The sequence below is a fragment of the Puccinia triticina genome, chromosome 11A, assembly GCF_026914185.1.
Source record: "Puccinia triticina chromosome 11A, complete sequence".
In the NCBI taxonomy this organism is placed as follows: Eukaryota; Fungi; Basidiomycota; class Pucciniomycetes; order Pucciniales; family Pucciniaceae; genus Puccinia; species Puccinia triticina.
The window spans coordinates 4,799,688-4,827,476 of NC_070568.1; the positions used below are offsets into that span (position 1 = coordinate 4,799,688).

The 27,789-nt window shown below is 49.6% G+C and overlaps 5 protein-coding genes across 5 annotated transcripts; 3 read left to right on the forward strand and 2 right to left on the reverse strand.

The window, feature by feature from the left end:
* Positions 1-15,389: 15,389 nt before the first annotated feature.
* Positions 15,390-17,060, forward strand: PtA15_11A465 (uncharacterized protein; the record flags this gene model as incomplete). The annotated part of the gene is made up of 2 exons (XM_053161376.1): positions 15,390-15,852; positions 16,954-17,060. The coding sequence occupies 2 exons, from the start codon at positions 15,390-15,392 to the stop codon at positions 17,058-17,060; spliced, it is 570 nt and encodes a 189-aa protein (XP_053025329.1).
* Positions 17,061-17,399: 339 nt separating this feature from the next.
* PtA15_11A466 (uncharacterized protein) lies at positions 17,400-19,570 on the reverse strand (the record flags this gene model as incomplete). Its single annotated transcript, XM_053161377.1, has 5 exons — positions 17,400-18,515; positions 18,575-18,667; positions 18,733-18,868; positions 18,935-19,362; positions 19,430-19,570. 5 exons carry the CDS (start codon positions 19,568-19,570, stop codon positions 17,400-17,402), a joined length of 1,914 nt encoding a protein of 637 aa, XP_053025330.1.
* A 909-nt stretch (positions 19,571-20,479) lies between these two features.
* On the forward strand, positions 20,480-22,209 carry PtA15_11A467 (uncharacterized protein; the record flags this gene model as incomplete). Its single annotated transcript, XM_053161378.1, has 8 exons — positions 20,480-20,702; positions 20,770-20,848; positions 20,950-21,040; positions 21,106-21,161; positions 21,236-21,331; positions 21,417-21,552; positions 21,661-21,911; positions 22,011-22,209. 8 exons carry the CDS (start codon positions 20,480-20,482, stop codon positions 22,207-22,209), a joined length of 1,131 nt encoding a protein of 376 aa, XP_053025331.1.
* Positions 22,210-23,209: 1,000 nt separating this feature from the next.
* On the reverse strand, positions 23,210-24,940 carry PtA15_11A468 (uncharacterized protein; the record flags this gene model as incomplete). The annotated part of the gene is made up of 8 exons (XM_053161379.1): positions 23,210-23,519; positions 23,634-23,714; positions 23,792-23,859; positions 23,936-24,010; positions 24,127-24,391; positions 24,474-24,585; positions 24,706-24,766; positions 24,842-24,940. 8 exons carry the CDS (start codon positions 24,938-24,940, stop codon positions 23,210-23,212), a joined length of 1,071 nt encoding a protein of 356 aa, XP_053025332.1.
* A 222-nt stretch (positions 24,941-25,162) lies between these two features.
* PtA15_11A469 (uncharacterized protein) lies at positions 25,163-27,780 on the forward strand (the record flags this gene model as incomplete). Its single annotated transcript, XM_053161380.1, has 7 exons — positions 25,163-25,378; positions 25,455-26,074; positions 26,224-26,333; positions 26,406-26,952; positions 27,042-27,270; positions 27,392-27,570; positions 27,651-27,780. 7 exons carry the CDS (start codon positions 25,163-25,165, stop codon positions 27,778-27,780), a joined length of 2,031 nt encoding a protein of 676 aa, XP_053025333.1.
* Positions 27,781-27,789: the final 9 nt, after the last annotated feature.

Consider the following 27,789-nt stretch of genomic DNA (forward strand, 5'->3'; position numbering starts at 1 on the left):
GACCCGACGAGCCAACACCAAAGGAGGCAAACCCTGGCAAATAAGGCCCCGTTTGGAGCCAATATAAATATAGGTGACATAATCATTTGTAAATTCAATAAAAAATACAAAACTCAACATAAAAAATCCATTTTTTTTTGTAGGAAACCTACAGTACTGGTCTCATCAACTATGAAGTCAGATTTAACTGATTCAGCCATCTTCAGCACCATAATACCATTATATTGCTTTGTTTTGGTCAAAAGCGATATAATGGTACTACAGTACTGAATATGGCTGAATCAGTTGAATCTGACTTCATAATTGAAGAGACCAGTATTGTAGGTTGCCTAGAAAAAATATTTGGAGGCTTTATGTTGAATTTTGTAGTTTTCATTGAATTAACCAATGATTATATCACCTATATTTATATCGGCTCCAAACAAAGCCTAAACCCGCCAAAACTCCAGTCTTTGGGTGTGTAGAGTAGGGGGTTTCAATATTGATCCAGGAAGCGTTCCAAGTCGGATTTTCCAAGAAAAGTAAGCGACCTGGAACGCTTCCTGCGGACCTGTGCACCTTCTCCTGATGCCCTTCCAGGACCTCCAAGACAACAGAGAATCAGGAAAATTACAAGCGGTTAGTTAATTTCTTCAGTTCTGAGTTTTCTTGAAAAAGGGTTAGCCCTAGAGATGGGCGCACAAAACCCTTTGCGGGTATCTGCTATCCGCTGGCGGGTACCCGCTGGAGGCCCTCAGGTACCTGCCAGCGGATGCGGATGTCTGAGATTCTGGCAGAATCCAGCGGGTACCCGTGTATTCCTGCGGGTATCTGCTCTCCCTAGGGTATGCGAGCTGCGGCGGTTGGCAGCCATAAAGCCGTTCTATGTTGCTGTTGATTGGGGGGAGTCGCTCCCGGTCAACAGCAACATAAATTAGTCAACCGGGATGAGTCCTTCCCGGTTGACAGGCATATGTATTGAGCAGTTGACCGGGAGAAATCCCTCCCGGTTGACAACTAGACATACCAGTCAACCGGGAGGAATCCCTCCCGGTTGATGACTATACACACCAGTCAACCGGGAGGAATCCCTCCCAGTCAACAGGTATGTCTAGTTGTCAACCGGGATGAGTCCTTCCCAGTCAACAGGCATATGTATTGAGCAGTTGACCGGGAGATATCCCTCCCGGTTGACAACTAGACATACCAGTCAACCGGGAGGAATCCCTCCCGGTCAACGACTATACACACCAGTCAACCGGGAGGAATCCCTCCCGGTCAACAGTCATATATTGAGCAGCCGACCGGGAGGCGTCCCTCCTGGTCAACAGCCATATCGAGCAGCCGACCGGGAGGCATCCCTCCCGGTCAACAGCCATATGGAGCAGTCGGCAGGGAGAAGTGCCTCCCGGTTGACTGACATATGCAGCAGTCAACCGGTAAGCACATTTTGAGGGGCGGGTATACGCCCAGGCACGCGGGTACCCGCTGTCGGATGCGGATGCCAGGAAATGGCTAAAATTGGCCGCAGTGTGGAACTCCGACCGGTGCTGGGCCGTCGGCAGTTACTGGAAGGGATGAGTGCGCCTTGACGCTGCCTTCGCGGTGGTCCAGGTAGATTTAGGATTCTGGGATTTGAGGGAATAGCGTTTTGGGATGGGGATTTTTACGAGAGACGACGGAAGGTTGATTTCCGTCGGCGGTGGTTTTGATGTTAAGGATCTGAGACAAAGAAAGCCGGCGAGTTCAGCCAGAGGAAAGTGATCTAAAAAAAATAAAGGGATCTAGAAGAGGATCGGCGCGGGGCTGAGAGGATGAACTCAGAAGCTCCGCGAGTATATCGGCAAACAATCGGATCAATAAAATTTGGATTTGGGATTCTGAGGTCAATGGATGATCTGAGATAAAATTCTTATGGTTCAGACGAAGTCCATGCCGCCCCATCATCTGAGTTCGAACTGAACTCAGACTCCGGGGACTGCAACATGCTGCGGACAAGTCATCATACACCCGCGCGCACAAACGCGCAACAACAACCAGGCAAAACAGAAAGAAAAGAAAACAAAAACAGAAAGAAAGAAAACACAGTGATAGGGAAAAGAAAAGAACAAAAAAATGAAACAAAACAGAAAGAGAGAAGAAGGAAAAGGCAGAAAACACTTAGGGCAGACCATGATAAACAAGAAAGAAACAGAAATCAGAAACCAAACAAGGAAACAAAACCCAAAGCAGGCGCTGTGTTAGGACCAAGAAAGAGAAGAAGAGGGGGGGGAAAGCAAGGAATTTCGAGAAAGGAAGAGTTGGAGGAATGAGCCGGGATGAAGTGCCTGAGTCTTGAGGATCTTGACGCCTTGTGGGAGGGAGGAAGTTCTTGATCCTGATACGCCTTGATGAGATCTTGAGGTGTTGCTGATCTTGAAATCCTGCCGGATATCCCTGCGCACCAGCGGCGCACAAGTATGGTCACCACATCACACCACCACTTGGAGTCTGTCCCTAGACTCCTTGGAGAGTTTCCATACAGTCGCTGAGGAAGCCTAAAAACCAAAAGCGAAGGAAGGGGGGGCCAAGGGCTGCTCACAGAGTGGCTGAAGTAGGGCTTACGACAACGGCGGTAGAAGATACCCTGAGGTGCATACACATGGGAGGACTTACTTTTGGTCAGAAGTGCCTCCACGGGAATAAAAGCGTTTGACCTGGTCCGCAGCGAACCGGCGCTTCAATTCGGTACCGTCGAGTTCCGCCAACACGTAAGAACCTCCTTCAACCTGCTTCACGACGCGGTAGGGGCCGTTCCACCGGTGAGCAAACAACTGCCCCCACTGCGTCTCAAGAGACCGATTGAAGGCGAGAACTTGATCGCCAGGCTTGAGGGGTTCGCGAATTCTTGATGAGTTTTTCTCTTCCCAATAGCGCAAGGAGTCTCCTCGCGCATCCATCATCTTTTTGTAAGCAATGCTGCGCGTCTCTTCGCTGCGTTCTAACTGGCGAGAGCGCGCGACGAGAAGATCCAAGGTGTCCTTGACTGCTTCCCAGTCGACACCCAAGTAGGATTCGATTTCGAGATCGAGCGGTAACACTGCGCGCTGGCCAAAAATTAGCTTGTAAGGGGAATAGCCAGTCGTCCTTTTAGTGGAAATTCGGTCGGAAAAAAGAACTAAAGGCAAGTATTTGCGGCAGTTCTTCCCGCTTTTGCCTGCCAACTTCACCAGCGCAGCCTTGAGAGGTCCATGCCTGCGCTCGACCATGCCCTGCCCCTCTGGGTAGTAGGGAGTTGAAACCCTATGCTGGCCTGGTAAGGCACGCAGCATCTCCGCCAAAGCTCCTCCAAATTCTGAGCCTCCGTCCGTAGAATACGAACGCGCCAACCCGTAACGCATGGTCCAATGTTCCTGAAGAAAGGAAGCCACCGCCTCCGACGTGAGGTTGTTGAGGATCTTTGCTTCGACCCAACCAGAAAAGTTGTCCCTCGCAACAATCAGATACTTAGCCCCACCGGCTTTGAGGTGAACCGCATCCATCAAGACACGGCCGAACACGGTAGACTCGCCAGTTGGGTATCACAACTCCTGAGGTCTCCGGAGATCCTTCTTCTGACAGGCCTTGCAACTCTGGCACCAGCGCGAGACAGACTGCTTAAGGGATGGCCACCAAAACCGTTCTGCAACTCGGCGATACGTCTCTGCCGTGCCGCGGTGGCCGAGTCCCTCGTGCAACTCTTCAAGAATGGATTCTTGCTTCTTGGCGATTGTGATGACGATGCGAGGCAGAGGGCTCCCGCGTTTCATAAGACGGCCCGCCTGCAGGTAGAAATCCGCAGACCTACGCTTTATCGCGCGGAACTCCTGATTGTTAGAACCTTCAGGCCTGGCCAGAGTAGCTAGGAAGACCTCCAGACGGCGCCAAAAGCCCTCCTGGTACCCGGAATAGCCGGATTCAGAGGTGACAGAGAAGCAGTGCACTGGCCGGATCAATGGAGTGTCTTCATCAAATTCTGAGGATGGCTGGTCAGATTCGTCATCGCCCCGAGGGCGCCGTGAAAGACCATCCGGCATCAAAAAGGTTTTGCCTGGTTGGTGGATGATGTCGAACGAGAACAGCTGGATAAACGACACCCAGCGAGTCATGGGGGCGTTGGGCAGACTTGGCGCGTTAATCATCTGGATGAGCGACTGCGCGTCGACTCGTAATTCGAAGTGTTGGCCCCACAGGATAGTCTGGAGCTTCTTGAGGATCCGCGCCACGCCGCACAACTCGAGCTTTGATTGGGAGTATCGAGATTCCACGTCAGAAAACAAAAGGGACTCGTATAACGCCGGCCGGTCCAGACCATTGACATCCTCCTGCGTGAGAACCGCACCTGTCGCGTGGAAGCTTGAGTCAACTGCTAATTTGATCTTTCCCGCGTTGGGGCCGTAATTGATCTTGACGAGGACGATATCCTGACCAACGATGACCTTCAATTCCTCAAAAGCATCCTCACATTCCGCGGTCCAAACAAAATCCACGTCCTTTCGGGTCAGACGTCTGAGGGGAAGGCAGATCTGTGACAGGGAAGGGATGAAGATGCGGACATACACTACCACCCCTAAAAATCCACGGACCTCCGTTGAATTCGTCGGGGTTGGCCATGAGAGGATCTTGTTGACCTTAGTCTTCGCCATGCGCCGGCCCTCCTTGCAGACGACATGGCCCACAATTTCCAGAGCCGGCACGCACACGGCTAGCTTTGACGCTGAAACTGTGAGGCCAGATTCCTCAATGCGGAACAAGATCCGCTCGAGTGTCTCTGCGTACTCCCATACAAAACGTCGTATTCCCGGATGCCAGTCCAGCGTCTCGTTATCATAGTCTGACACCGGGCCCTTGATTCCTCCGTCGTCGATAAAAATACCGGCGTGGTCTGGGATCTCATCCTGGAGGATCCAGACCATTTGAGCTTGGTACACCGCGACCGAGTTGGTCGCGCCTTGAGGAAGTCGGGTGAGTTGGAAGCGACCCAGAGGAGTGTCGAACGTAGTGAGAGGCCAAGAAATAGGATGAAGGGCGCGCTCATCATAGCCACCCATGATGTTGCCGAGGCCGTAGCAAGCGCGGCCAGAGAAAGACTCTACAAATTCCTCCGTGGCTGGGGGCACGCCGGCGTCTCGGATAGTGACCTTATTCAGGGGTTGCAGATCGTGGACAATCCGCAGTTTGCCGTTGCTTTTGAGCACGCAAAACACCGGGCTCGTGTAGCTTGACGTCGACTGCTTGTAGAGTCCGTTGCGTACGCGCTTGCGAATGATCTTCACATATTCTTCCATTTTAGCCGCGGGGATAGGGATCTTGCGCTTCTGCCAAGGCTCGTGCTCTACCACGGGAATTATGTAGGGGAGCCCGTAGGTTTCCTTGAGCAACCCGCGCTGAGACTCGTTGAATGCTATTGACTGGCTGCGCTCCGCGAGGACGTTCTTGATTAGATTCAATTCCGCAGGATATAGCCATCCTGGCGGCCCGAAATTGACAACCTGTAGGCTCTCCTCTGTTACTCTCCCGCGTGGAATGAAGGGCCCTACCAGGGATCGTGAGAGGCCACAATAAGGATCGCGCGACAACGGGGGGCACTGCAAGGGCGGGTTGAGGCTCTGAGGCATAGGTTGATTAACCGGCTTGATCTTCCGCGCAACCGGTTTGTACTTTGTCGCAAACGAAAGAAACGAGCCCTCTCGCCAAGAATCGGCCAACGCCATCTGAGCGCCAAGACTAAGCCCATGCTCAAGCAGGCTCCACGTCCGATGCTCCGATTTGTCCTCAAATGCCGCTTTCTCTGGGAAAGAAAAACCAAACAAAGGATTGCGGCTCACGTATGTGGCTAGAGTAGGGTTTTCGAGACGTGCAGAGGAACCCTCGGAGGTGCAACTATGGGAGGAACTTACTTTTGGTCCTCCTGACCCCCGCGCTGTACCAAAATACACAACTCCCCCTTCCGCCGCCACTCGATAAGTATCTAGTTTCACCTCATCGCGGAGGATCTTTAGTTTTCCCTTGTTGCGGAGGCTCGGGAGTTTAGGCTCATCGCGGAGTCGAACTAGATTACCCTCATTGCGGAGGACGTCAAGAGACGTATCTAGTTTATTCTCATCTCGGAGATAGGAACGCTTATCTAGTTTATTCTTGTTACAGAGACTCGGTTGGGCGGTTGACAAGTTTGACGAAAGCCTGAAAGGAGAACCGGAAAGTTGCGAGTGGCTCACGAGAGTGGCTGACGTAGGGTTTTCGGAAATAACGGCGGCATCACGCCCGGAGGTGCAACTATGGAGAGAACTTACTTCTACGTCTCCATACCTCCGCGGGGTACCTTTTTCCTCCACAAACACCCTGGCCTCCACACTCAGGGGCCTCATTCGCCGATAATCCCGATCTTCGACTTGAGACTGAACCCACTGAGAGTGAAATGAAGAAACTTGAGGGACTGCTGGTACACTATCTCTTGAGGAAATTGAAACGCCTTGAGAGTTGATAGTTGATTTGATGGAAATGTTTTTAGGTTTTATAAGATTTTCTCGGTGTTTTTTAGGTTTAATGATTGTGTCGAGTATCGAGAAAAAAGGAAATTGAAAAGGAGATGAAAAACCGCAACCGTGAGACTCTGAAAATGAAGTTGATCCTGCGGCCAGGCTGCGAGACTCTAGATTAAGCCCACCGCTTTCCAGACCAACTTGTCCTACAAAAAATGACGACCCTCTATGGGATCCTCACGAGCCTTACCCGTGCGGGTAAGGACCGCCTTGCGCCCATTGCCCGGGAAGTTGCGCTCCCAGCGCCCGGAATCCACTGAGCAGAGCGAAAGCTCGATTCTCCGTCCTGCCGCGTCCGGAATAAGAATCTTCTCGCCCGTCTGTCCGGAGAAATCAAGCGTGACGTCAAAGTCCATAAGGAACGGCCGGCCCAAAATGATGGGCCCGTCCATCCGAGTGATCCAAAAATGACACGTTCCCGCGATGGACTTGCCGATCCGGATAGGGACGTCCTCCGCAACGCCAACGAGCTTGCAAGCCTGGTTGCCAATACCGTAGACTGCGGAACTGAAGTTGACTCGGGGGCTAAGATGGAGCTTTGTCGCCTGCGCATCCGAGATCAAGTTCAGTTGGGAGCCGGAGTCCACCAGAGGAGCCACGTTGCCCTCATTTTCGCCGAGAAGGCAGGCAAGATAGCCCAACGGGCACGAGTAGAGTCGATTCTCCTCTTCCTGGGGCGGCGACTCCTCCATCAGCGTTCCAGACGACACCTTGAGCTCCCCTGCCCCTACCTCCACGCGCCTTTGGGAGACCCACTTCTTCATCCCGTCAGCGACAGCCGGAGAGATGGCGAACAGCTCTGCCACCGTCAGTGTGGGAACAGGAAGGTCTCCAATCTTCTTAAGCACTCCATCGACAGCGTTCGGGTGATCCTTGGTGATTCCGCGCTCAAAGCGGACTCTGGGGTTGCCAGCCTCTGCTTTGGCTGCTGGTGCCGAGGGTGCGGAGTCTGCCACGACTGGGTCTTGTGGGAGAGAGGCCGGATTTCGCTCAAAAAGCTCAGACTCCTCATTCATCTCATCCGGCTCTGATCCGGGGCTCTGGGAACGAGGCTTCCGAACGGGCCTCTTCGCGGCCGAAGGAGGGACGGCTGGTGCCTTATAGGGATTAGGCCCTTCGTGTTTCTTGCGCGCTGGATCCGACTGATAGGTTCCTGAGAAGGACTGAGAAGAGACCGCTGGCGGGTACCAAGGGTCCAAGGCGCCACAAGTCGTCCGGAACTCGGTCTCCACTACGTTTGTCTTTGGCTGATAAGATGCGACCACGTGGCGAATCGGACGGGAAGAGTTGAACGGAATCAAGGCTCCGTTGGGAAGGAAGAAGTTCGTGCCCTTTTGCTCGACCAACTTCTCGTCCTTATCCTTCTTTAGCTCAAAACAACGAGCTGTGCCGTGGCCCTCGCGATGACAATAATAGCAAACTAAAGGGCCACGCAATCCCGAAGGGTTTGTGGGCCTCGGAGCGCCCGTCGAAAGCTCCTGTTTTAACCGCTGCTCGAAAGACTGGAGCATCCTCGATAGATCATCCACTGTAGCTGGCGCCGTTGGTTGTAGCGGCGCTTCCTTAGGCCGCCTATCGGCCTCCATCTTGAGCATGGTCTCATTAGCCGCCTTGAAAGGGCTTGGGACCGGAACCGAGGAGCGCGAATCTTCAAATGTTAAGGCCGTCTGAGTAACGATCACCTCAGTGACGGCAGCCTTGAGAGCCTGAAACGAAGGCAGTCGATAGCGCTTGTCAAGAGTCACGACCATAGACTTATCCTTGATGAGCTGAGCACAAATGCGCTCCTGAAAACCGGCCGAAAACGCCTGATAGTACTTTTTGCGAAGCTCCTCCTCAGAGTCGATGTGCTTCTTCGACACAAGGTATGATTGAATCGGCTCCCAAGACTTCCGAAAGGCCTGATACTCCGAGACGGAAGACACACCGCCCTTGGCCACCCACGTTTCCACAAGCGTATCCAGATCCCTCTCCGTGAAAAGAGCCGTATCCACCTCGCCCCAATATGCGATCATCGCCTCCTTCAACTTGGGCCATTTGGGCGGCTTAAAACCTTCCAACGTCTTGACGATTGAGAATATTTCGCCAGCCTGCACGAAGCAGCCCAACTGCCGAGCCATGTCGTACTCGGATGCGCCGTCCAACTGCGCCGCCAGCTCATAGAAATCGAGAAACTCCTCGACATCGGTCCCATCGAAACACAGATTTTTGTTCTGTGGCTTGATCTTAATCATCATCCGATTGGCTGGTCCAGGGATTGGGTCGGCCATGTCGAACAAAAAGAGAAGCGCGTCCAGGGCCTAAGAACGGAGGTATTTTTGCGGCTCACGTATGTGGCGGACGTAATGCTTTGACGACGACAGTAGAAACCCTCGGAGGTGCCACTATGGGAGGAACTTACTTTTGCCTCCTGTAGCCTCCGCGAATAAAACAATAGGTTCCTTTTTCCACAACGGAGCGTCTGAGATCGGAAGAACTAATGATTGGAGAATTAAGAAAACAAAGAAAAAGAATCCCGTGAGAGGAACCGGCAAGTAACTGATAGAGATAGGGAGTTCGAAAGAGAGAGCGCCTCAAAACCGCCGATCGTCTCGAAATCCCTAGAAGACAAGACTGTAAATCTTGAGGTCGCTGGTTTGATCCCGGCTCGGGGGACCAAATGTGGAACTCCGACCGGTGCTGGGCCGTCGGCAGTTACTGGAAGGGATGAGTGCGCCTTGACACTGCCTTCGCGGTGGTCCGGGTAGATTGAGGATTCTGGGATTTGAGGGAATAGCGTTTTGGGATGGGGATTTTTACGAGAGACGACGGAAGGTTGATTTCCGTCGGCGGTGGTTTTGATGTTAAGGATCTGAGACAAAGAAAGCTGGCGAGTTCAGCCGGAGGAAAGTGATCTAAAAAAAATAAAGGGATCTAGAAGAGGATCGGCGCGGGGCTGAGAGGATGAACTCAGAAGCTCCGCGAGTATATCGGCAAACAATCGGATCAATAAAATTTGGATTCGGGATTCTGAGGTCGATGGATGATCTGAGATAAAATTCTTATGCTTCAGACAAAGTCCATGCCGCCCCATCATCTGAGTTCGAACTGAACTCAGACTCCGGGGACTGCAACATGCTGCGGACAAGTCATCATACACCCGCGCGCACAAACGCGCAACAACAACCAGGCAAAACAGAAAGAAAAGAAAACAAAAACAGAAAGAAAGAAAACACAGTGATAGGGAAAAGAAAAGAACAAAAAAATGAAACAAAACAGAAAGAGAGAAGAAGGAAAAGGCAGAAAACACTTAGGGCAGACCATGATAAACAAGAAAGAAACAGAAATCAGAAACCAAACAAGGAAACAAAACCCACAGCAGGCGCTGTGTTAGGACCAAGAAAGAGAAGAAGAGGGGGGGGAAAGCAAGTAATTTTGAGAAAGGAAGAGTTGGAGGAATGAGCCGGGATGAAGTGCCTGAGTCTTGAGGATCTTGACGCCTTGTGGGAGGGAGGAAGTTCTTGATCCTGATACGCCTTGATGAGATCTTGAGGTGTTGCTGATCTTGAAATCCTGCCGGATATCCCTGCGCGCCAGCGGCGCACAAGTATGGTCACCACAGCGGGTATCCAAACACGCGCAGGTACCCGGATGCGAAGCGCCCATCTCTAGTTAGCCCAGGCCAATGTAATTGCTGGTTGGGTTAAGTTGCTAGAAATGTTCAACTTGTTTACAAATTTGAATGCTCTGAGAGTGAGTAATTAGAAGAGAGAGATGGGAAAGAGACAGGTTTTAAGCTGGGTTGGGTGGATGGCTTGCCTTTTTTGGAGCATCCCCATAAGAAACCACTTCCCAAAAACACTAGAACAAGAATTATCATAATTCCTGTTCCTTTTTTGACTCTCAGACTAGGAATCCACTGCACACCATGATCTGTTTCTAAAAATTTACTTTTAGCCAACAATCAAATTAATTTGGAACCTCTTTGCAGGGTAAATTTGGGAATTTATTGAATCATGATCTGTTTATATACACATGTAAATTTCAATTCAAAAAAAGTTTTTTTACAGCTGTGTGTTAAAATATGCAAGAAACATTCAACTCTACACCTGCTAAAAATACATTCAGATAGGTATCAAAGTCAATGAGTGAAATTCAAACACAAAAAAATGTAATTGTTGGAATTTTGAATGGATTTGATCATTTCCAGATACAGATACAGATATATAAAAAGGTTGAAACCAATGCCAGCTAGAATTGGAAAAATTTAAAATCTGTTTAAAATCAAACTGCTTTGCTGGGCCTAATAGGCCTATAGAACCTTTTAATCAGAATATGATCTCTGTGTTGGTTATTTCAGTTAAAATAATTGAAAGGGGTGAGGCTTTTCTGAGGGCAAGGAATCATAGCACTGAATCCTTGATACCAATTCCCTAATTGCTGACAACTGAAACAGAACAAAAAGAAAACCATATCTTTTTGACATGTATATAAAAAAAAGGATATACATACTGGCAAGTATGAAATACATAGAAGATACAGCTGATGTGTAAAAGCTTGCTGTTTTCCGCACTTGTTTATTTTTTGGGTCAGCCTAAATGCACCCCAAAACTTTACTTCATGTACACCAACATTTTGGTGTACCCACATGTGCAACCCAATATAAATGGGGTGCACTTCTGTAGTACCCCAATTTATTGGTGTGCAGACCTACTTACCCCAAAAACATTGGGGTGCAGGTGTTAAAACCCCTAGACTGCTTCAATTTTTGGGGTGAAATTTGATGTACACCAAATGAAATGGTGTACATAAGTAGTGCACCCCATCGAGGGGAGTTACTCCCCCACCCACCCACCCGACTAGTCAGACCTGCACACATTGGTCATCAAGGGGAGTAGCACCCTCAATGACCAAATGTGCCGGTCATCAAGAGGAATAGCACCTTACATCAATGACCAGCACAGAACAGTCATTGAGGGGAGTCGCAACTCCCCTCAATGACCAATCTGTGCCGGCCTTCAAGGGGAGGTGCTACTCCCCTTGATGAATGATTGTGCCGGTTATTGAGGGAAGTAGCACCCCCCTTGATGACCGGTCTGTGTTGGTCATCATGCCGGTCATCAAGGGGAGCAGCACCCTTGATGACCGGTCTGTGATGGTCATCAAGGGGTGCCACTCCGCTCAATGACTGATATGTATGTAGTCGGGCAGGTACGGCACCCCAGATACGTCTGGGGTGTTGAGTGGCTCACCCCTTTCACAGGGTAACATATTGGAGTACTGGGGGTTTGCACCCCAGTATGATGGGGTGTTGTGGCTGTGTACACCATAGATTTCACCGGTTTTGGGGTACCCTGTGGCTCACCCCAAATTACATGGGGTATGAGGTGCTGTACCCCATCTTCACTGGGGTGCGCAAAAGTATACCCCAAGTGGTTTGGGGTACATTTCAGCAGTACCCCTTTTTGATGTACATGAAGTAAATTTTTGGGGTGCATTTAGGCTGACCCTATTTTTTTTTCCAACCCAATTTTTTTTTTCACCCCCAAATATTTTTTCCCCTAGCGGGGAAGCCCTGGTCACCCCCCGGCCTCCTCAGCTCACCAAAAGCACCGGCCGCAAACCGCCGCAAACCGTTGATACTGTCAAACAACAATTCCGGGTCGCCTACCACCATGGAACAAGGTATGTATTTTTATTCTTTTTTCTTCTTATCTTTGATCTGTTCCATTTAATAATCATTGTTTTTTTTTTCTTCAGACTATTCCAGTCTCATCAAGCAAAGCGGGTCGCTAGACAAAATTGATGAGTGGTTATTTGGCCCCAAAAGTCCAAAAACTCCGTCCCCAGCCGCTGATCCCTCAAGCACAACAAAAAGCCCTTCAGTAACAGTTGTTGGCTTGGTATTGGAACAGTCACTGGAAACAACCTCAAAGGATCAAGCTGAAAGTGACAAAAAGGTCAAGATCTTGTTTGATTATTGACTGTATGTTCCCAAACCAAAAGTCGTAATGTCTGGTTGAGCGGCAAAAAAACGGAAGGTCCTGGCCAATGATCCCAAGGAGAAATACACAAAATTTGTTCCTCAGAAGAAAATTTGGTTTTCTTGGAAGGTATCCAACAGCAATCTCATGGCTTTCAAGCGTTTTGCCATCCACATGATGACTACTCATGATGCAATCCAAAGGCGCCGAGAACAACTCCATTGAAGTGACATTGTAATTTTTCTATCTATCCAGTTTTTCCTTGTACTTTATTCCTGCTTGATTTCCTTTCTTCTCTCTATCTCTCTTGATCTCCACTAAAAAGGTGCACTATGTATTTTTTCCAGTTATTCTGTTGATTCGGTCTTTTGGCTGTATGCACAACAACATGTGACTCTAATCTCTAAGTGGAGCAGGGGATGCCGGCCCCTGACTGCCATCCCAGCCATCCTGGCCAAGAAACCTAGATCTATGTATCTGTATTGCTCAAACACGTCCAAACACACATGGAAGGATGAATTGATCTATCACAAAAGTATTATTGAACAGAATACAAAAAGAGAACCTTGTCTTGCAGTGGTATTTGAAAACAAGTTTAACAGTAAGTAATGGAAAAAAGCCAAGAAAGAGTTGAACGACTACAACAGATGATGGAAAGAACAACGCAATTATTCAATCTTCCTTCTATCCAGGTCACTGTCACCCTAAACAACTGGATTTAGCTTGTCATTGAAACCAAGGGAGCCCAAGAAGCCTGTATCAAGAGCTACCTACAGGCCTTCCCCAGTAAGATTGTTACCTTTCACAGCAAATTTAATGGGTGGTTTGGCGGCGTCATTTCAGTATCCCAAATCAAGTATAGTGTCTTTCCAATGATTCCGTTATCTTCTATCAAGCTCCACCCTGATCCAATGAATATTCCCATAAATAAAGCACGGGGCATCGTCCCCCTGAAAAAAGAAGACATGGATTGCCGTTAAGCCGGATTGTAAGGTAAGGATGAGCCTTACGGCAAGGAAAAAAGGCAAATCAATAAATCAATACTTACAGCGTAACCAATAAAGGTTGAGTCATAGTACCAAGAGTGAGAAGCCCAATACCCAAATGACTAAGTTGTTGCTTGGCGACTTTGGTTTGGAAGATTTTGCAAGACAGCAGTTGGTTATCCACCAAGCCACCAGCTTCCTACCGCCCCTGAGTCTTCTCTGTCGTTCTTGATCTTGTTTTACTATGTCAGGGTGCACAACTCCATCATGATCCAAAATGTCAGAGCTGACATGCTGCAGCACTGAAAGACTTTTGGTATGAACGGGCGCTTGGGGAGCTAGTCCATTTGGTGCGGGTAGCCCTAGCATACCAGAAATGAATGTGGTAACCCCAAGCAGAAAAAAATCCCAATGAAATCCAGCTCGCTTTTTGACTGGAAAATGAAGTGCTTGTGCCATCAATGAAGAGACATTGTGGTCAAAATACTAGATGAGAGAAATTTGTGTTTATCATTCTACGCAACCTCCACAAGTGGCGGGGAAATGTTGAGCTTACAAATAGCAAGGTCAACAGAAATCCAAATGGCAAGGCTACAAAGACCCATCAAGCTTTTAAGTTCCAGAATTCCACAATCCAATTGTGATTAATGGTTGGTTTCCACAATTGGGTGATCGGTAGCTTGGTCAAATCTGCCGATTTCAAGTATCCGGGTCTGCAATAATTTTTAGGGATCCAATTTAGCTTCAAAATGCACGCCCGTGCTGGCAGAAGCATATATTGCAGTCTTCCCATTGATTGCAGCTCTGATAACTGAGTATTTGAACTCAGCCAACTACTTGTGATAAACCATCATTTAGCAAGCTCTTCTGAATGATGAATTAAGTTGAAAGATACACTCACCAGTTGATTTAATTTTTTGTCACTGGATGGTTCCAACAGTATGCAGCTGAGGTTTAGCGGGATTGATTGTTGGTGGTTGAGATTTGGCAGGATTGATGGTTTGCGGCCGGCCGGTGTTGTTGGTGAGCTGAGGAGGCCGGGGGGTGACCAGGGCTTCCCTGCTGGGGGAAATAATATTCGGGGGTGAAAAAAAAATTGGGTCGGAAAAAAAAATAAACAAGCGCGGAAAACAGTAAGGCCCTGTTGGCAGCGTGGTTATTACGCAATGAATAATCTTGCCATGTCCCCCTACATTGCGTAAGACATTACTTTTCCGCCTGATCTTTTGGAAGTAGACTGCCAAGCCTTATGAGGGTTTACTTTCAAAAGATTAGCCTAAGAAAATATGTTTTACCATATGTAATGTAGCATGTTTCCTATTATTACGCTGTGTAATATGACGCTGCCAAACAGGGCCTAAGCTTTTACACATCAGCTGTACATATCTTGGTTCTCTTTTCAAGTTTCTCACCAAGGTTGATAAGGGGAAAGAGGAATAAAAAGTCATCATAGAAAAGCCGCTCACTTTGACGTTCCTATGTACTGTAATTACGAAAAAGCTTGTCCCTGCCCGGGACAGAGCTCCAAATATTTGGAACAAAATATTCAGACTTCTGCCCAGTACGGCGGAAGTTTTGGAAGATACACAAGTGCACAGCACTTGACGTGCTGGCCTCTTCCAGATCAGTACGCCTGTACCTCTGCGCCTCCCTCCGTCGTCACTCCGGTCCGGCCGCCCGACAGGATTCCTCCCCCCCCCACATCCTGATTCCCCCCACCCCCCACCTCGGTTTCCCACCTTGTTTTTCCGGGCCCCTCAACCACCTTTGAATCCAGTCCACACTCGACCTCTCAGGTATCAATCATCTTCCGGGCACCCAGTAAGTCCACACTGTCTCGCATTCCATCAGTGATACCAACAAAGAAAACTGACCTTTTTTTCCATGTCATGCATTAGGACATGGGGTACGTGAAGTATGTCGCCAAGGTCAAGACGATTGTGGTGAAACTCCTTCTCCAAGGGAAATCCCGCGACGACATCAACGCTATAGTTGATGAGAATATATCCTCCAAATCCCTGAGCCGCTGGAAGAACATGTTCATTCAAACACACTTGGTGGTCCGAGACGCCTCGCTATACGAACCTTGTGGCCGCCCGCTTGCAATCTCCGTCGAAGAGCAGGACTTCATCTTGGATATTATCGGTGTGGACCCGACGTTGTATCTTGACGAGATACAGAAGGCGGTGCTCGAGTCCTCGGGGGAGCTGTATGCCATATCAACCATCCATGATGACCTCCGACGTCGACTTGGCCTGACGCTCAAGGTTGCGCAACACGTTAGCCCATCTCAGGACTCGGTGAAGCGAGCAAGATGGACCATCAGGATCGCCAACATGCCACCTGAGTATCTTGTCTTTGTCGGTAAGTTTGATGTTTGTTATATCCGCATAGTGCCCTGCAAACAATTGTGTTCACTGACCCTGTTTATCTATCTATCAGATGAGTCCTCCATTTGTATTGCCACCCAGCACCAGCGATTCAGACGGGGGGTTTGAGGTAGGCCTACAAAACGAGTTTTTTGGGAGTTTCAAGGCCCTTGGTTCACGCTTCTCCCTGGGGTGTCAACCAAAGGACTCATAGGTGTTATGTGCCAGCAAGGAGGTATTCAAAGAAATGACTTTGAATACTTCCTTGATGAAGTCTTAGTAAGTGTTCCACACTCAAATGGTAAAACTGAGGACTCATACTGACAGAGTGGCGGTTCAGTTGCCTTTCATGAATCCCTTCCCAGGCCCCAGGAGCGTCGTCGTAATGGACAACTGCCAGGTCCATCACCGCGGCCAAGTTGCTCACTTGTTCGAACGTTGCAACATGCTCCACCTATATCTGCCCCCTTACAGCCCTGATTTCAACCCCATTGAGAAAACTTTTGCGGTCGTGAAGAACCACCTCAAGCAAGCCCAGGTGCTCACTGGAACGAATGACGACACCACGATCATCAAGGATTTTGTCTCCGACTTGGTCACACCGGAGTCTATGCAATCCCTCTTCCGCGACTGCGGGTACATGTAATCCCCTCACCCCTCGAATTTCTCTTATCTGAGTGTCTGATCGTAACATGTTTCATATGTCTTAGCAATAAATGACTGGTGTTCCCCCACTGGGTCCTTTGAGACTCACTTTATTAAATACTGTTCAATATTCCTGATTTGGAGGACCGCCGCGGGTCATCCATATCCCTGAGCCCTTTAAGGCTCCAAGTTCCAAAGTCCCCTCTGTCTGAAGGGCCAAGACCTATAAGTTGTCATGTCTTTGCTTCTGGCCCCCTCAGGTCGTGAGCTCTTCATGACTCCAAGTCCACGGTTCCAGGTTTCCTCTCTGGACTTGGTGAGGTCTTCATCTCGCCAAGTCCTCGCTTGGCCTTTCAGCGCGCGAGCGGTCCTATTGTCCGAAAGGACTTCATAAGTCGTCATGACTTCCCTTCTGGCCCCAGGGTTCCTCTCTGGACTTGGACTTGGTGAGGTCTTCATCTCGCCAAGTCCTCGCTTGGCCTCTCAGCGCGCAAGCAGTTCTATTGTCCGAAAGGACTTCAGGTCCTCTCAGCCAATAGAATGTCTATGCCCAATTGATGCCATCCTCTCCTGTGTGAGAACTCGCAAAGACCCGGGCTTCCTGACCACTGGGAATGAGCCCGTCATGTCCCCGAGGCCTCATAGCATCTCTTGGGGGAGCGTGGATCTGATGAAGCACCCCCAGTTCTCGCAGCCACTCGGCAAACAATAACAAATTATAATGGGACCCTTTGTGATTGGGACGTCACGGACGTCCCAATCACAAAGCAAGGAAATGATGATCAACTTGCTAACATGGTACTCGAGTTACTTTGAGAGAGAAACAAGGGAGGGCATAAATTGGATGCCCAACAGACATGGGCAACAGAGGTGGGATTGAGGCATGCTGGGGGTTACCTATGGGGCATCACCATCAACCATGTTGAACCCCGGTGCCTTGTCAGAGTTGTCCGCGGGTGGGTTGCTTGCGGCACCACTGCAATCTGGATCAGCCCAATCTTCTTCCTCACTAACTTGCTGAAGGAGCCGGGCACCATCGCAGATGAGTTGGGCGGGGCCGGCTTTGAAACCAAGTTGGGTCAAGTCGGCCTCCGAACTGCGTAAAAAGTAGGACCACAAAGTGATGTTTTGGTCCTGGATTAACCACCGGGTGTGGAAATCCTCGGCTGGGATCTGACAGTGCCGTAAGAAGAAAGCCATAGCGTTCGCTGCGGCCTCGCGGGGGGGGACTGAATTGCTTATCCAAGAATTCGTTGAATCAGGGGTACCTGGGGTGGAGTCTGCGCCAAGGTTCAGGCGACCCAAGCGGGCCAAGTTGATAGGCGTGATAGTTCTCCGGGGTCCGGCGAGCGTGCAATGTGCATTCCCCATGACTACAATTTCAGGGGATGACGGGGCTTGAGCGGGATGGTTCCCTCCATGGATGTGCTTGATCGAAGCGGCGATAGATGAGGCAGTGGAGGAACCGGTTTCAAGTTCTCCTACGTCCGCATGGTTGGGTGCCTCTGCGTCTTGTCGGGCCTGACTCATCAAACAAAACATCCGGGTAAATGGCGATGAAGTACGAGCCCGGGGTCGTCTGAGGGGAACTGAAGCCTCAGATGAGGGACTCGCCTCGGGGGGATTGGTGACCGGCGCACAGATCACATCCTGGGAAGGCGACAAGTCGGGCGGGCCCGAGGTGGATCCACCTCCTCGGAAAGTGCGGGAAGCCGGGGATCCGGTGCTCAGAGTTGGCGCAGCTTTCCTCTTTGGGGTACTTGCGGAGATCCAGGCAAACAGGGGGGTATCCGGGGGGTTGTCGAGCGTGACTGAAGGGTTGGGGCCATCAAGCTTACGGGCCCACCCCCAAAGGACCTTGTGGCTGAGCTTGATATATCGGCCATCCCCGGAGGGGTGCATCGCCACCTCGCCCTCTTTTGGCGGAGCCCAGCGCTCATTGCGCATCACCAAATGATGGTTCCGGAGCAGCTGCACCTTCTCAGTGCCAGGTTCGGCAATCTGAGCATTGGGCTGCAAGTGATATGAATGTCAGCCGTGGTGACAAGACCAAAAGGACAAAAACAGCTCACATTTGCCGCAAGCCAAGCTCGTTGATGTTTGAGCGGAGCCCTCTCTGCATCCGTGCCGTGTTGCATGATCAGGCGCGCATTAACCTCAGCGTTCTGGAAGGTACATTTGGAGGTCAGCCCACATATGAGAGACACAAGAATCTTAATCAAGAGCTCACCTGAGACTCTTCCCGGGCCACTACGCGGGGGTCCACTTGGGAGAGGTCAATGCACACCGCCTTTGCAGGGTAAGCTTGCTCCGTGGCCAATGCAAAAGGTGCCCAGGTGTTGTCGTCCGTGATTAAGTATTTTTTGCTGCACCCGTAGACCCAATCGCCAGTTATGATTCCCTGCCAAGTGATTAATCCGGCTCAATCTGACACGGTTAATTCTTCCGCAAGGTACCGTCGCTCCGGGCCGAGAAGCTCAATGATCTCTGCCTTGGCCATGCCCCAGTCCCAGTTAGTTGGGACACACTTCCAGATGGGGAAGGGAACCCTTGAGGTGGCCCTGGCGTATTCGCTCGGAGGGCGCCCGCTGCCGGAGCCCGCAGACCTCTTCACCACGGTTGGGACGGTGGACCTGAGCCAAAGCAGGTACTTGATGGGAATCTGGACAGGCACCCCTTTTGTTGGGGTGGGGCGGACCCGTCGGCTCCCATTGTTGGCCGGGGCTGGTGTGGACTGAGCAGGGTTCGAGGCCGGGTTGGTGGCTGGGACCAGAGCACGGACCTCGGCAGGCTGCAGCGGTCCGTCGTGGGCCTGTGCCACGGGTTGGCGGCCGGCTACGGTTCGAGCTCCAACGTCGGCCTGCGGCGGCGCAGGATGGCTGGCTGGGCTTGGAGCGCTTCCGAGGGCCGGAGGGGGGCAGGGTCACCTGGCATGGCGTCATCGAGCTGGCCACCCGGAATTGAGTGGGAATATCCCACGGATCAGCTTGGTCCCGTTCGAGCTGTTCAAACTGCGTTTCGGATACAAACTGCGTTTCAGCAACAAGGATTCGGTTGGGGGCAGACATGGTTGAGTTAAAAAAACTGATTGGGTGTTCCTGAGGGGGTTTTTTTGTGACGGATTGGTATTCGGCAAACAGAATATTGATTGATTGGGTGTGCCAGAACAGGTTTCGGTGGGTGAGGGGGGGGGTGATATGGACTGGTCATACTGGGCGGCTGGCCGGACCGGAGCGACGACGGAGGGAGGCGCAGAGGTACAGGCGTACTGATCTGGAAGAGGCCAGCATGTCAAGTGCTGTGCACTTGTGTATCTTCCAAAACTTCCGCCGTGCTGGGCGGAAGTCTGAATACATATTTTGTTCCAAATATTTGGAGCTCTGTCCCGGGCAGGGACAAGCTTTTTCGTAATTACAGTACAACAATGGGATGGGTTGGTCTTACACTCATGTGGTTGTGTGCCGTGGACGGGGATCCGCGGGCCAACCTGATGGGCAGTACGGTGCTGATACATGAAAGTTCTCGGGCGGCTAACTTGTGGGTCAGCAAAACATGCGGCCGCGATGGAATTGCACTTTGCTGGCCAAGTTAACTTAACGTAACTCATGGCCCGTCCGGGGTCCCTGCTGGGCCTGACACAGCCAAGCTCTTCGTTCTTCATCATTTGTCCCAAAAAGTGGTTTTGTTCTGCACTTTCGATCGATGAAAAACAAAATAAGCACCCGAGCGTAATCAGCATCCTCTCTGCATCTCCCTTAAGTTCCCTCCTAGAGAGCATACGCAGCGTGCCTGTATCGTCCTGGAAAGGAGATAACCCAAGCATCGGATGCAGAGGGTGATCTGAGTCCAGTTGGTGCCGAGCTTGGTTGATTCCGGCCACGGTTTTTTTTTCGACAAATCCCGCCGAGGACAGCCAGGCCTGCTCTGCCGACAACCATCGCAGCCAGCCCACGGCCACGACCGAGACTCCATCCAGAATGCCCGGCTTCTCCTCCCTCAAGCTCTTCACCGGCACATCCCATCCCGCCTTGGCCCACCATGTCTCCCGTCGACTGGGCATCCCCATCTCTCCCGCTTCCATCGATAGACGGCCCTCCGGAGAAATCTCGGTCTCCATCAAGGAGAGCGTCAGACAGGCTGATGTCTACATCATCGGAACCGCTAGCTCGATCACTTGCACCACCAATTCGGCGCTCATGGGTATGTTCTCCTCCCCCTCCTCTTCATTGCCACTCGGTTGATTTATTTATTTTGTACTTGCCACCAGAACTCTTGATCATGATCCACTCCTGTTCGATCGCATCCGCTGGACGAATAACCGCTGTGATTCCGCACTTCCCATATGCGTCAGTCACTGCTACTACCCAGTCTTGGTTCTACATATCTGTTCAAATGTCTTATTTTTTTTTTTTTTTTTTGTATCTTTGTGTGTCGCGATCCATCTTAGCCGCCAGGATAAGAAGGACAAGTCGAGGGCTCCGATCACAGCCAAGTTGGTTGCGAATATGATCCGTGAAGCAGGCGCACATCATGTCATCGTCAGTCACTCTTCTTTATCTCAGGTCTTGAGAAACTTCTTTTGATAGTTTGGGTTAATCGACAGACGATGGATTTACACGCATCTCAAATCCAAGGATTTTTTGATTGTCCGGTGGACAAGTGAGTGTTTCCTAACCGGCAAGATTCCAAAAAAATCGGGAAACTGACGGGATGATGACAAAAAAACTCTGCAGCTTGTACGCCGAGCCAACACTAGTCCAATACATCCGGGAAAACGTGGACGTGAAGAATGCAGTGATCGTCTCGCCCGATGCAGGAGGGGCGAAGCGGTGAGTAAAGTGTGGGGAAAAGCCAAGCAGCTGCTGGGGAAGATGCATGGAGAGACGACTGAATGCGCAAGGCCCTCTTCCCCAGTGCCTCCTCGATTGCCGCCCGACTCGATCTCGACTTTGCCCTGTTCCACAAAGAGCGCAAGAAAGCTAACGAGGTCTCGCGGATGATCCTTGTGGGCAGCGTCAAGGGCAAGACGGCGATTCTTGTCGATGATATGGTCTGTCCTCATCCTCCCTCCCTCAGCCCTCTCCATCTCCACAGTTTGTTTGTGTGTGTGTGTGTGTGTGTGTGTGTATTTGACCGGGCCGATTGGAATCGTTTGCAGGCAGATACTTGCGGCACACTCTGTCTGGCCACCGAGAAGCTCCAGTCCGCCGGCGCCGTCAACGTCATTGCCCTCGTTACCCACGGCATCCTCTCCGGCCCGGCGATCGCAAACATCAACAACTCGAGTATGTCCAAACTCGTGACGACGAACACGATCCCTCAACACGAACATCTCGAAGGCTGCTCCAGGCTGGTCTGTGTGGATATCGCCCAGGTGCTTGCCGAGACGATTAGACGTAGTCATTACGGGTATGTCATCCCCTCTCCTTTCCTCTACAAACTAACCTCCCCGTCCCTCCTGAACAAAACAAAACAAAAATGCAATGCTGATCCGTATCGGATATATAGCGAATCCATCTCCTACCTCTTCGATAGTATCCCCTGGTCCGGTTCTGCGGCCATCGACTATACCACCCAATCGAGTACCGATGAAGCCAAGTCCGCCAAGCCCACTCGGCCTTCTAGTCCCGATCAGCCCCAATCTCCTAAATCAAACATCCTCCTTGATCTTGCCAACCAGGCTCCCCTCTCCGCCTTGCCCTCTTGAGCATCTTCCTGTTGCCCTTTTGTATCACTTGTCTTCCTCTCAAACACTGCAAATTGACTCAATAAATAGATACATTCTAACCCCTCCCCCCTGTCACGCAAAACAGATAGAAATTTATCACGTATTTTAACCTAGAAATGCACGAACTCAGTCAAGACCCTTGATTGGAGGCGGGCGAGCGCTGTCGCGAAGCCACCCTCCAAAGGAATTGAGCTACCCCACAAGATCCACAAGAAGCATGGCTCTCCGCATATCTTTTTTAATTTTTTTACACCCAAACCACATTTTTAAAAAATTGAAGAACAGCTAATAAATCTTGGCAGATGTCCAAAGTATTGCTCAAACCAAGGATCTGTTTGAACTAGGCCCTGAATTCCATTTTGTTTGTTTTGGGCTTCAAGAGAGGTTCTGAGAGGACTTGGCCTGTAGAAAGTGGCAGGCAGAAGAGCTGAGGTCGCCGCTACTCAGCTTTTTTATAGCTTGTACCTGGACTGAGATATAAAGAAACTGAAAATTATCCCCTGCCAAACTTGCTTTCTTCTGCCTACTGTTTTGCGAGGTTGGTCGCAAGTCTCTCCTTAGGAGGGTTGCTTTGCTCAAAGAACTCAGTCCCCTCTTTGTGGAGGCATGCCGTCCCGGGGGGACCTTCCCAAGGAGGGGCGCAAGGCTCAAGCTGTACCAGGCCCTCCGAGGAGGGAATTGTGAGTTTATCCCGCGCGCCTCCAATCGAGGGACTTAGCCAAGTTCGAGAAATGCATCACATTATTTGTAGTCCCTGCCTGTCGGTCCATGTAGATGTCGTAGCTATATTGGAGGGACCAGAGCAATGCCTTTCATGCAAGCAAGGGAATCCATCAATTATACGTAGGCATACAAAAAAGGACAACAAAATAAACCAGAGAATTTCAGAACATCTTTAATCCGGAAGATCAATACCTGAAGAACAAAAATGGACCATGCATAAAGAAAGTTTGTATTGAATTTGTTGAAATATAGCAGCCTATTCGCCACCAAAGATTGACAGTAAGACTTCGGCAACTCCAGGAGGGGTAAGGATACCAGAATCACTAATAACAAGAGTGATCAGATCAGGAGTAGTATAATCAAGTGAAGGATTATTTGCAGCAATTTGTTCTAATGTGAGTTTGGCCGAGATCGATGAATGGCCCTGGATCATCGAGCCGGGCAGATTGGGTATCGTTTCATATGCTCCACTAGGTTTGGAGAGCTTGCTACTCGGGAATTGGAGCGTGGGCTGTTTCGTCGGTACGTCGTATTGTGAGAGCGGGAACAGTCGCAGAAATTTGTAGCTGTTTTTTGATCGCCATTGATATCCAAGCAGATCGGACAGTGTTCAATTAATTCATTGTAACAAGCGGGATCGCCTGAATACGACAGTGACACTGGAAGGGGAGTGACATTACCTTTCGGTGAGAGCGTAGAACGGCTTGTGATGAGCTTTGGCAGCAATTGCCATTTGGTAGCATCCTATGTAGTTAATCAATCTGTAGCCAATCAAAATTGTAGTGTTAGATCAAGGAGAGTAAGTGTTTTTTTTTACATAAAAATCTTGCAAGCTTACCCGCCGTCCTCCAAGACAGCTTCGGCACCAACCAAAACTAGATCAACTTTGGCCATTGTATATGCCACCTAAAATCTCTCTGCGGAGATCAGTGATCAAGTCACAGGAACTGACAGCGTTTTTGCAGCATGAGAGGAGGCTTACCGCCGAATCTAATACAACCACACATGGAATTCCGTGTTGTTCAAGTATTGCATGCGTTTTTAATCCCAATCCGGACTGATCAAGAAGGTAGAAACAAGCGTTGGTCGGCAGGAGAATGAGCGAGGTGCATATGCTGGACTTGCTTTTTTACTGCAGAACGAAAAGGTAGGGGGACAAGTGACAATACTTACTGGTCGAGATTCAGTGACGAAGACCTGGAAGCGCTTCCTAGGTTTCTCGGAGGGTGAATATGCTTGGAGGAGTGTATGAAGGACAACGCGGGAGTATCCATGGACCATGATAGTACTGCCGTCCTCAATAAATCGGGCGGCCGAGCTGGCGACTTTCTCAACACAATTTGAGCGCGATTCGGCGACATACTTGTGGGCTTGATTTACGAGGGAATGTTTGTGATCGGCGAACGAGAGCATATCCAGCGATTGGTGAGTCATCAGACTGATGCATGTGTATAGATCAGGCATGTCATTAATCAGTCTAAAAAATTAATCGTTGGGTTTCTGGAGAGGGAGAGACCGACAAACGAAGAAATAGATCACAGCCGGCTGTCAGTGAAATAAGGTTTGAGGTGGCCTGCTTGAGAAGGTCGATGGCCACGTACAATGTGCCAATCAGCTCTTGCATGGTCGATGCTACCCACACAAATCAAACGGACAATGTGACGAGAATTTCAACAACACCAGATCAGAATAATTTAAGTATTCCCTTGCCAGGTTTCAAGACAAATGGAAATCAAGAGAAGAGAGGCTTACCAGTTGATTTGGCCACGCATTCCGATAAACATTGGACGGCTGCAATGGGTACGGCTAGGTTCTATGCCGCGCATGCCATAAAAGAAGCCAAATCAGCGGGTGAGGACCGAGGTGATTACACCGCTTGAGCACTCACTTCATCTTTTTCCAATATTCGATGATAATACTTCACGATGTCGAATTCGATTGTTTCATGCGACGGAGGCGATGATACAATATTGAGGGTCTCCGGCATGGCTGCTTGCTCGATTGGTTGGAGGTTGTACAATTTTCTGCAAGACTTGTTTCCTGTCCCTTGCCCCGGTCTCCCCCGACCAGATTTCCACATAACCCCCGGGGGAAATTATCCGAACAACCATCGCGATTCGCGAGCGTTTCTTGAAGAATCGACTTGGCACACCAACCTACCTACACCAACCCATCGATAGCCTCAGGACTTGGACAGCTGCTGGCCCCCATGGCTCGCCCTTCTCGATTCAACCAACCCAGTAATGCTGACGAAGCACCAGCTCCAAGGCCGTCATCAAATCCATCAGCTTCTACCTCCCGAGAAAATACAAATCCGGATGATAACCTACCAGAACCGGCAAATCCGACTCCTGGTCCGTCTCAGCCACAGGCATCAACCTCAGCGGTCACCGGGCCGACTTCTGCCTTGACATCTTTCTTAAAAGTAAGTTTTCCGATATAATTATGTGTTTATATTTTTCCTAACATTTGCTGACTGATCGATTCTGGCTGTCAATTAGGAACAAGGGATCCGAGCTAGGAATGTGAATCGTTTCACGCCTATCCGCCAAAACGCATCAACTTCCACGGCGAACGCGGCTATCCCAGAGGTGCCTGAAGAGGCTTCGAATGCTTCAAGTGACTCAGAGCCAGATTCAGATAACTTGGACGAGAAACCTGAGAAGAAGCAGAAAATTAAGAAGCCCACAAAAACAAATGAACTATTTTCCGCCTCGAAAGCAGTAGCCTCCTCATCCAAAAAGAAAAACGACAAACCTGAAGATCCTGAACCATCTAAACCCAAGCCAGGGAAATACGCAGATCGGAAACCAGGCCTCATCACGACCTGCGCCGAATGTGGGAAGCGCTTTACAGTTACTCGGTATACGATTAGTGCACCTGGTCAACCGGGTCAACTTTGTGATGGCTGTGCCCAAGAAGTCGCGAAGAATCCCAAAACCCCTGGGAAGGATAACAATCTTCCGACCCCAGCCCCTAAGAAACGCAAGACAACGAAAAATCAAGTCCTCAGACAACCTTGGTCTGAGAGCTCGATCCAAACCTTACAAATGGCATGTATTAACATCATCGCCCGTAACATCCAATGCGTTGAAGAACTTGGCAATATAGGCAGTGTCAAGTCAGTCTTTTTTGAAATTATGTCTCCTTCTTTATCTGTTCTCCTAGTCTCTCGCTTGCCTAAGTGCATTGTGACTGTTTTGTTTGCGCGCCGACGCAACCTGTTTCTCATGATTGCCTGCTGACACATAATTTTGAACTGAAAACCAGCCTCGAAAAAATTTGCCAGATTGTCTGCAAGCATCGTGAATTAACCCCATCGAATCTCGCCTTGTTTGTAGACGCTGCTTATTCTGATTTGAAACTGTATGACTGTATCAGTAAGCTTATCTTAAGTTCTCCAACATAAAGGAACGCCCACAAGCTCACTGACACAAACCTTTCCAAATTAGATTTACGCGAGTCACACTTGACAAGTATTGCGTTTTTTTGCCCTCGGCTTGAAAGATTGACTTTAAATCTATGTGGTCATATGACTGGAGACGTCCTACAGACCTATGTTGAACGACTACCTAGACTCCGAGAGCTCGATCTTTTCGGACCCTACCTTATTCGAAAGCCAGAATGGCTTAAAGCGTTCGAGACTTGGAGTAAACCCAGGCTTGTTAGTGAACGACAGCTCCAAGACGTAGACCCAGATGAAATGGCTGTGGATGATGACGAAAATGGTAAACAAGTGGAGTTAATCCAAGCGCCGCAAATCCAAGGTTTTCGTTTGAAACAATCTCCGCGATTCGATATCGATTGCGTCAAGGCTCTCGTCAGCTCTTGCAGTAACTTGACCTCCTTACGGTTAATCGATATCGGCCTCATGAACGATAACACCCTAGAAATCATTGCGCAAGCTGGCTTAAAAAAACTCACAGACTTGTCGATCGCGAATGCAGGTATCCACAATGGTGCAACAGGTGAAGCTTTAACCGATGTTGGGGTGACAAGGTTAGTGTTTTATTTCGTTCCTTTTTTACATTACTGCTACCTCCAAACGTGCTGACCATTTCCTATCCTTCTTCTCTTTGTGTGTTTAGTCTTTTAAAATCGGTGGGAGGAACGGTCGAACAGTTAGATATCAGTCAAAATAAGAAATTGACCGATGCCGTCTTGGAAGGCATTCAAAACTTCTGCCCTCGATTAACTTATCTTGACCTCAACGGCTTGAAAGAACTTTCGACGAAGGGAATCCAAGAACTGTTCAACAAATTCAAAGAAACTGAAGCACCCGGTCTCAAACATCTCAACCTATCTCGTTGTATCAAAGTAAGCTTGATACCTCGTCTACTCTATTATCCTCTCTCTCTCTGTCCTTTGAGCCATCGATTTCTTCTAAAAAAGGTCGGAGAATTCAGATTGATTCCACCATTGTCCACACAAAAACCAGGTTGGGAATGAAGCGGTCTATTCGATTCTAGATCACTCGGCCAGAAATTTGCGGATTCTAAATTTGAACAGTGTTGACGAACTTCGTGCCGAGGCCCTCGAGAGGTTGGCTCGAGAAGCGACCAATCTCGAAAACTTGGATGTCAGTTTTGTTAGAGATGTGGATGATTTTATTATCAAGTTGAGTTACTTATTCTTTCTTTCTCAAATCATGTGCTGTCTGTATTGACTCGTTTTTTTCTCTATCTTAAATGTAAAAGGGCTTTCCTAGACCACATGAAGAACCTCAAAAGCTTATCCGTTTATGGTAACAATCGGGTCTCGGATCTGTGTCCTATGAGGAAAGGTGTGACAATCAGAGGACAAGAGCGCTCAATTGTCGTCACTTGAACCAACAAT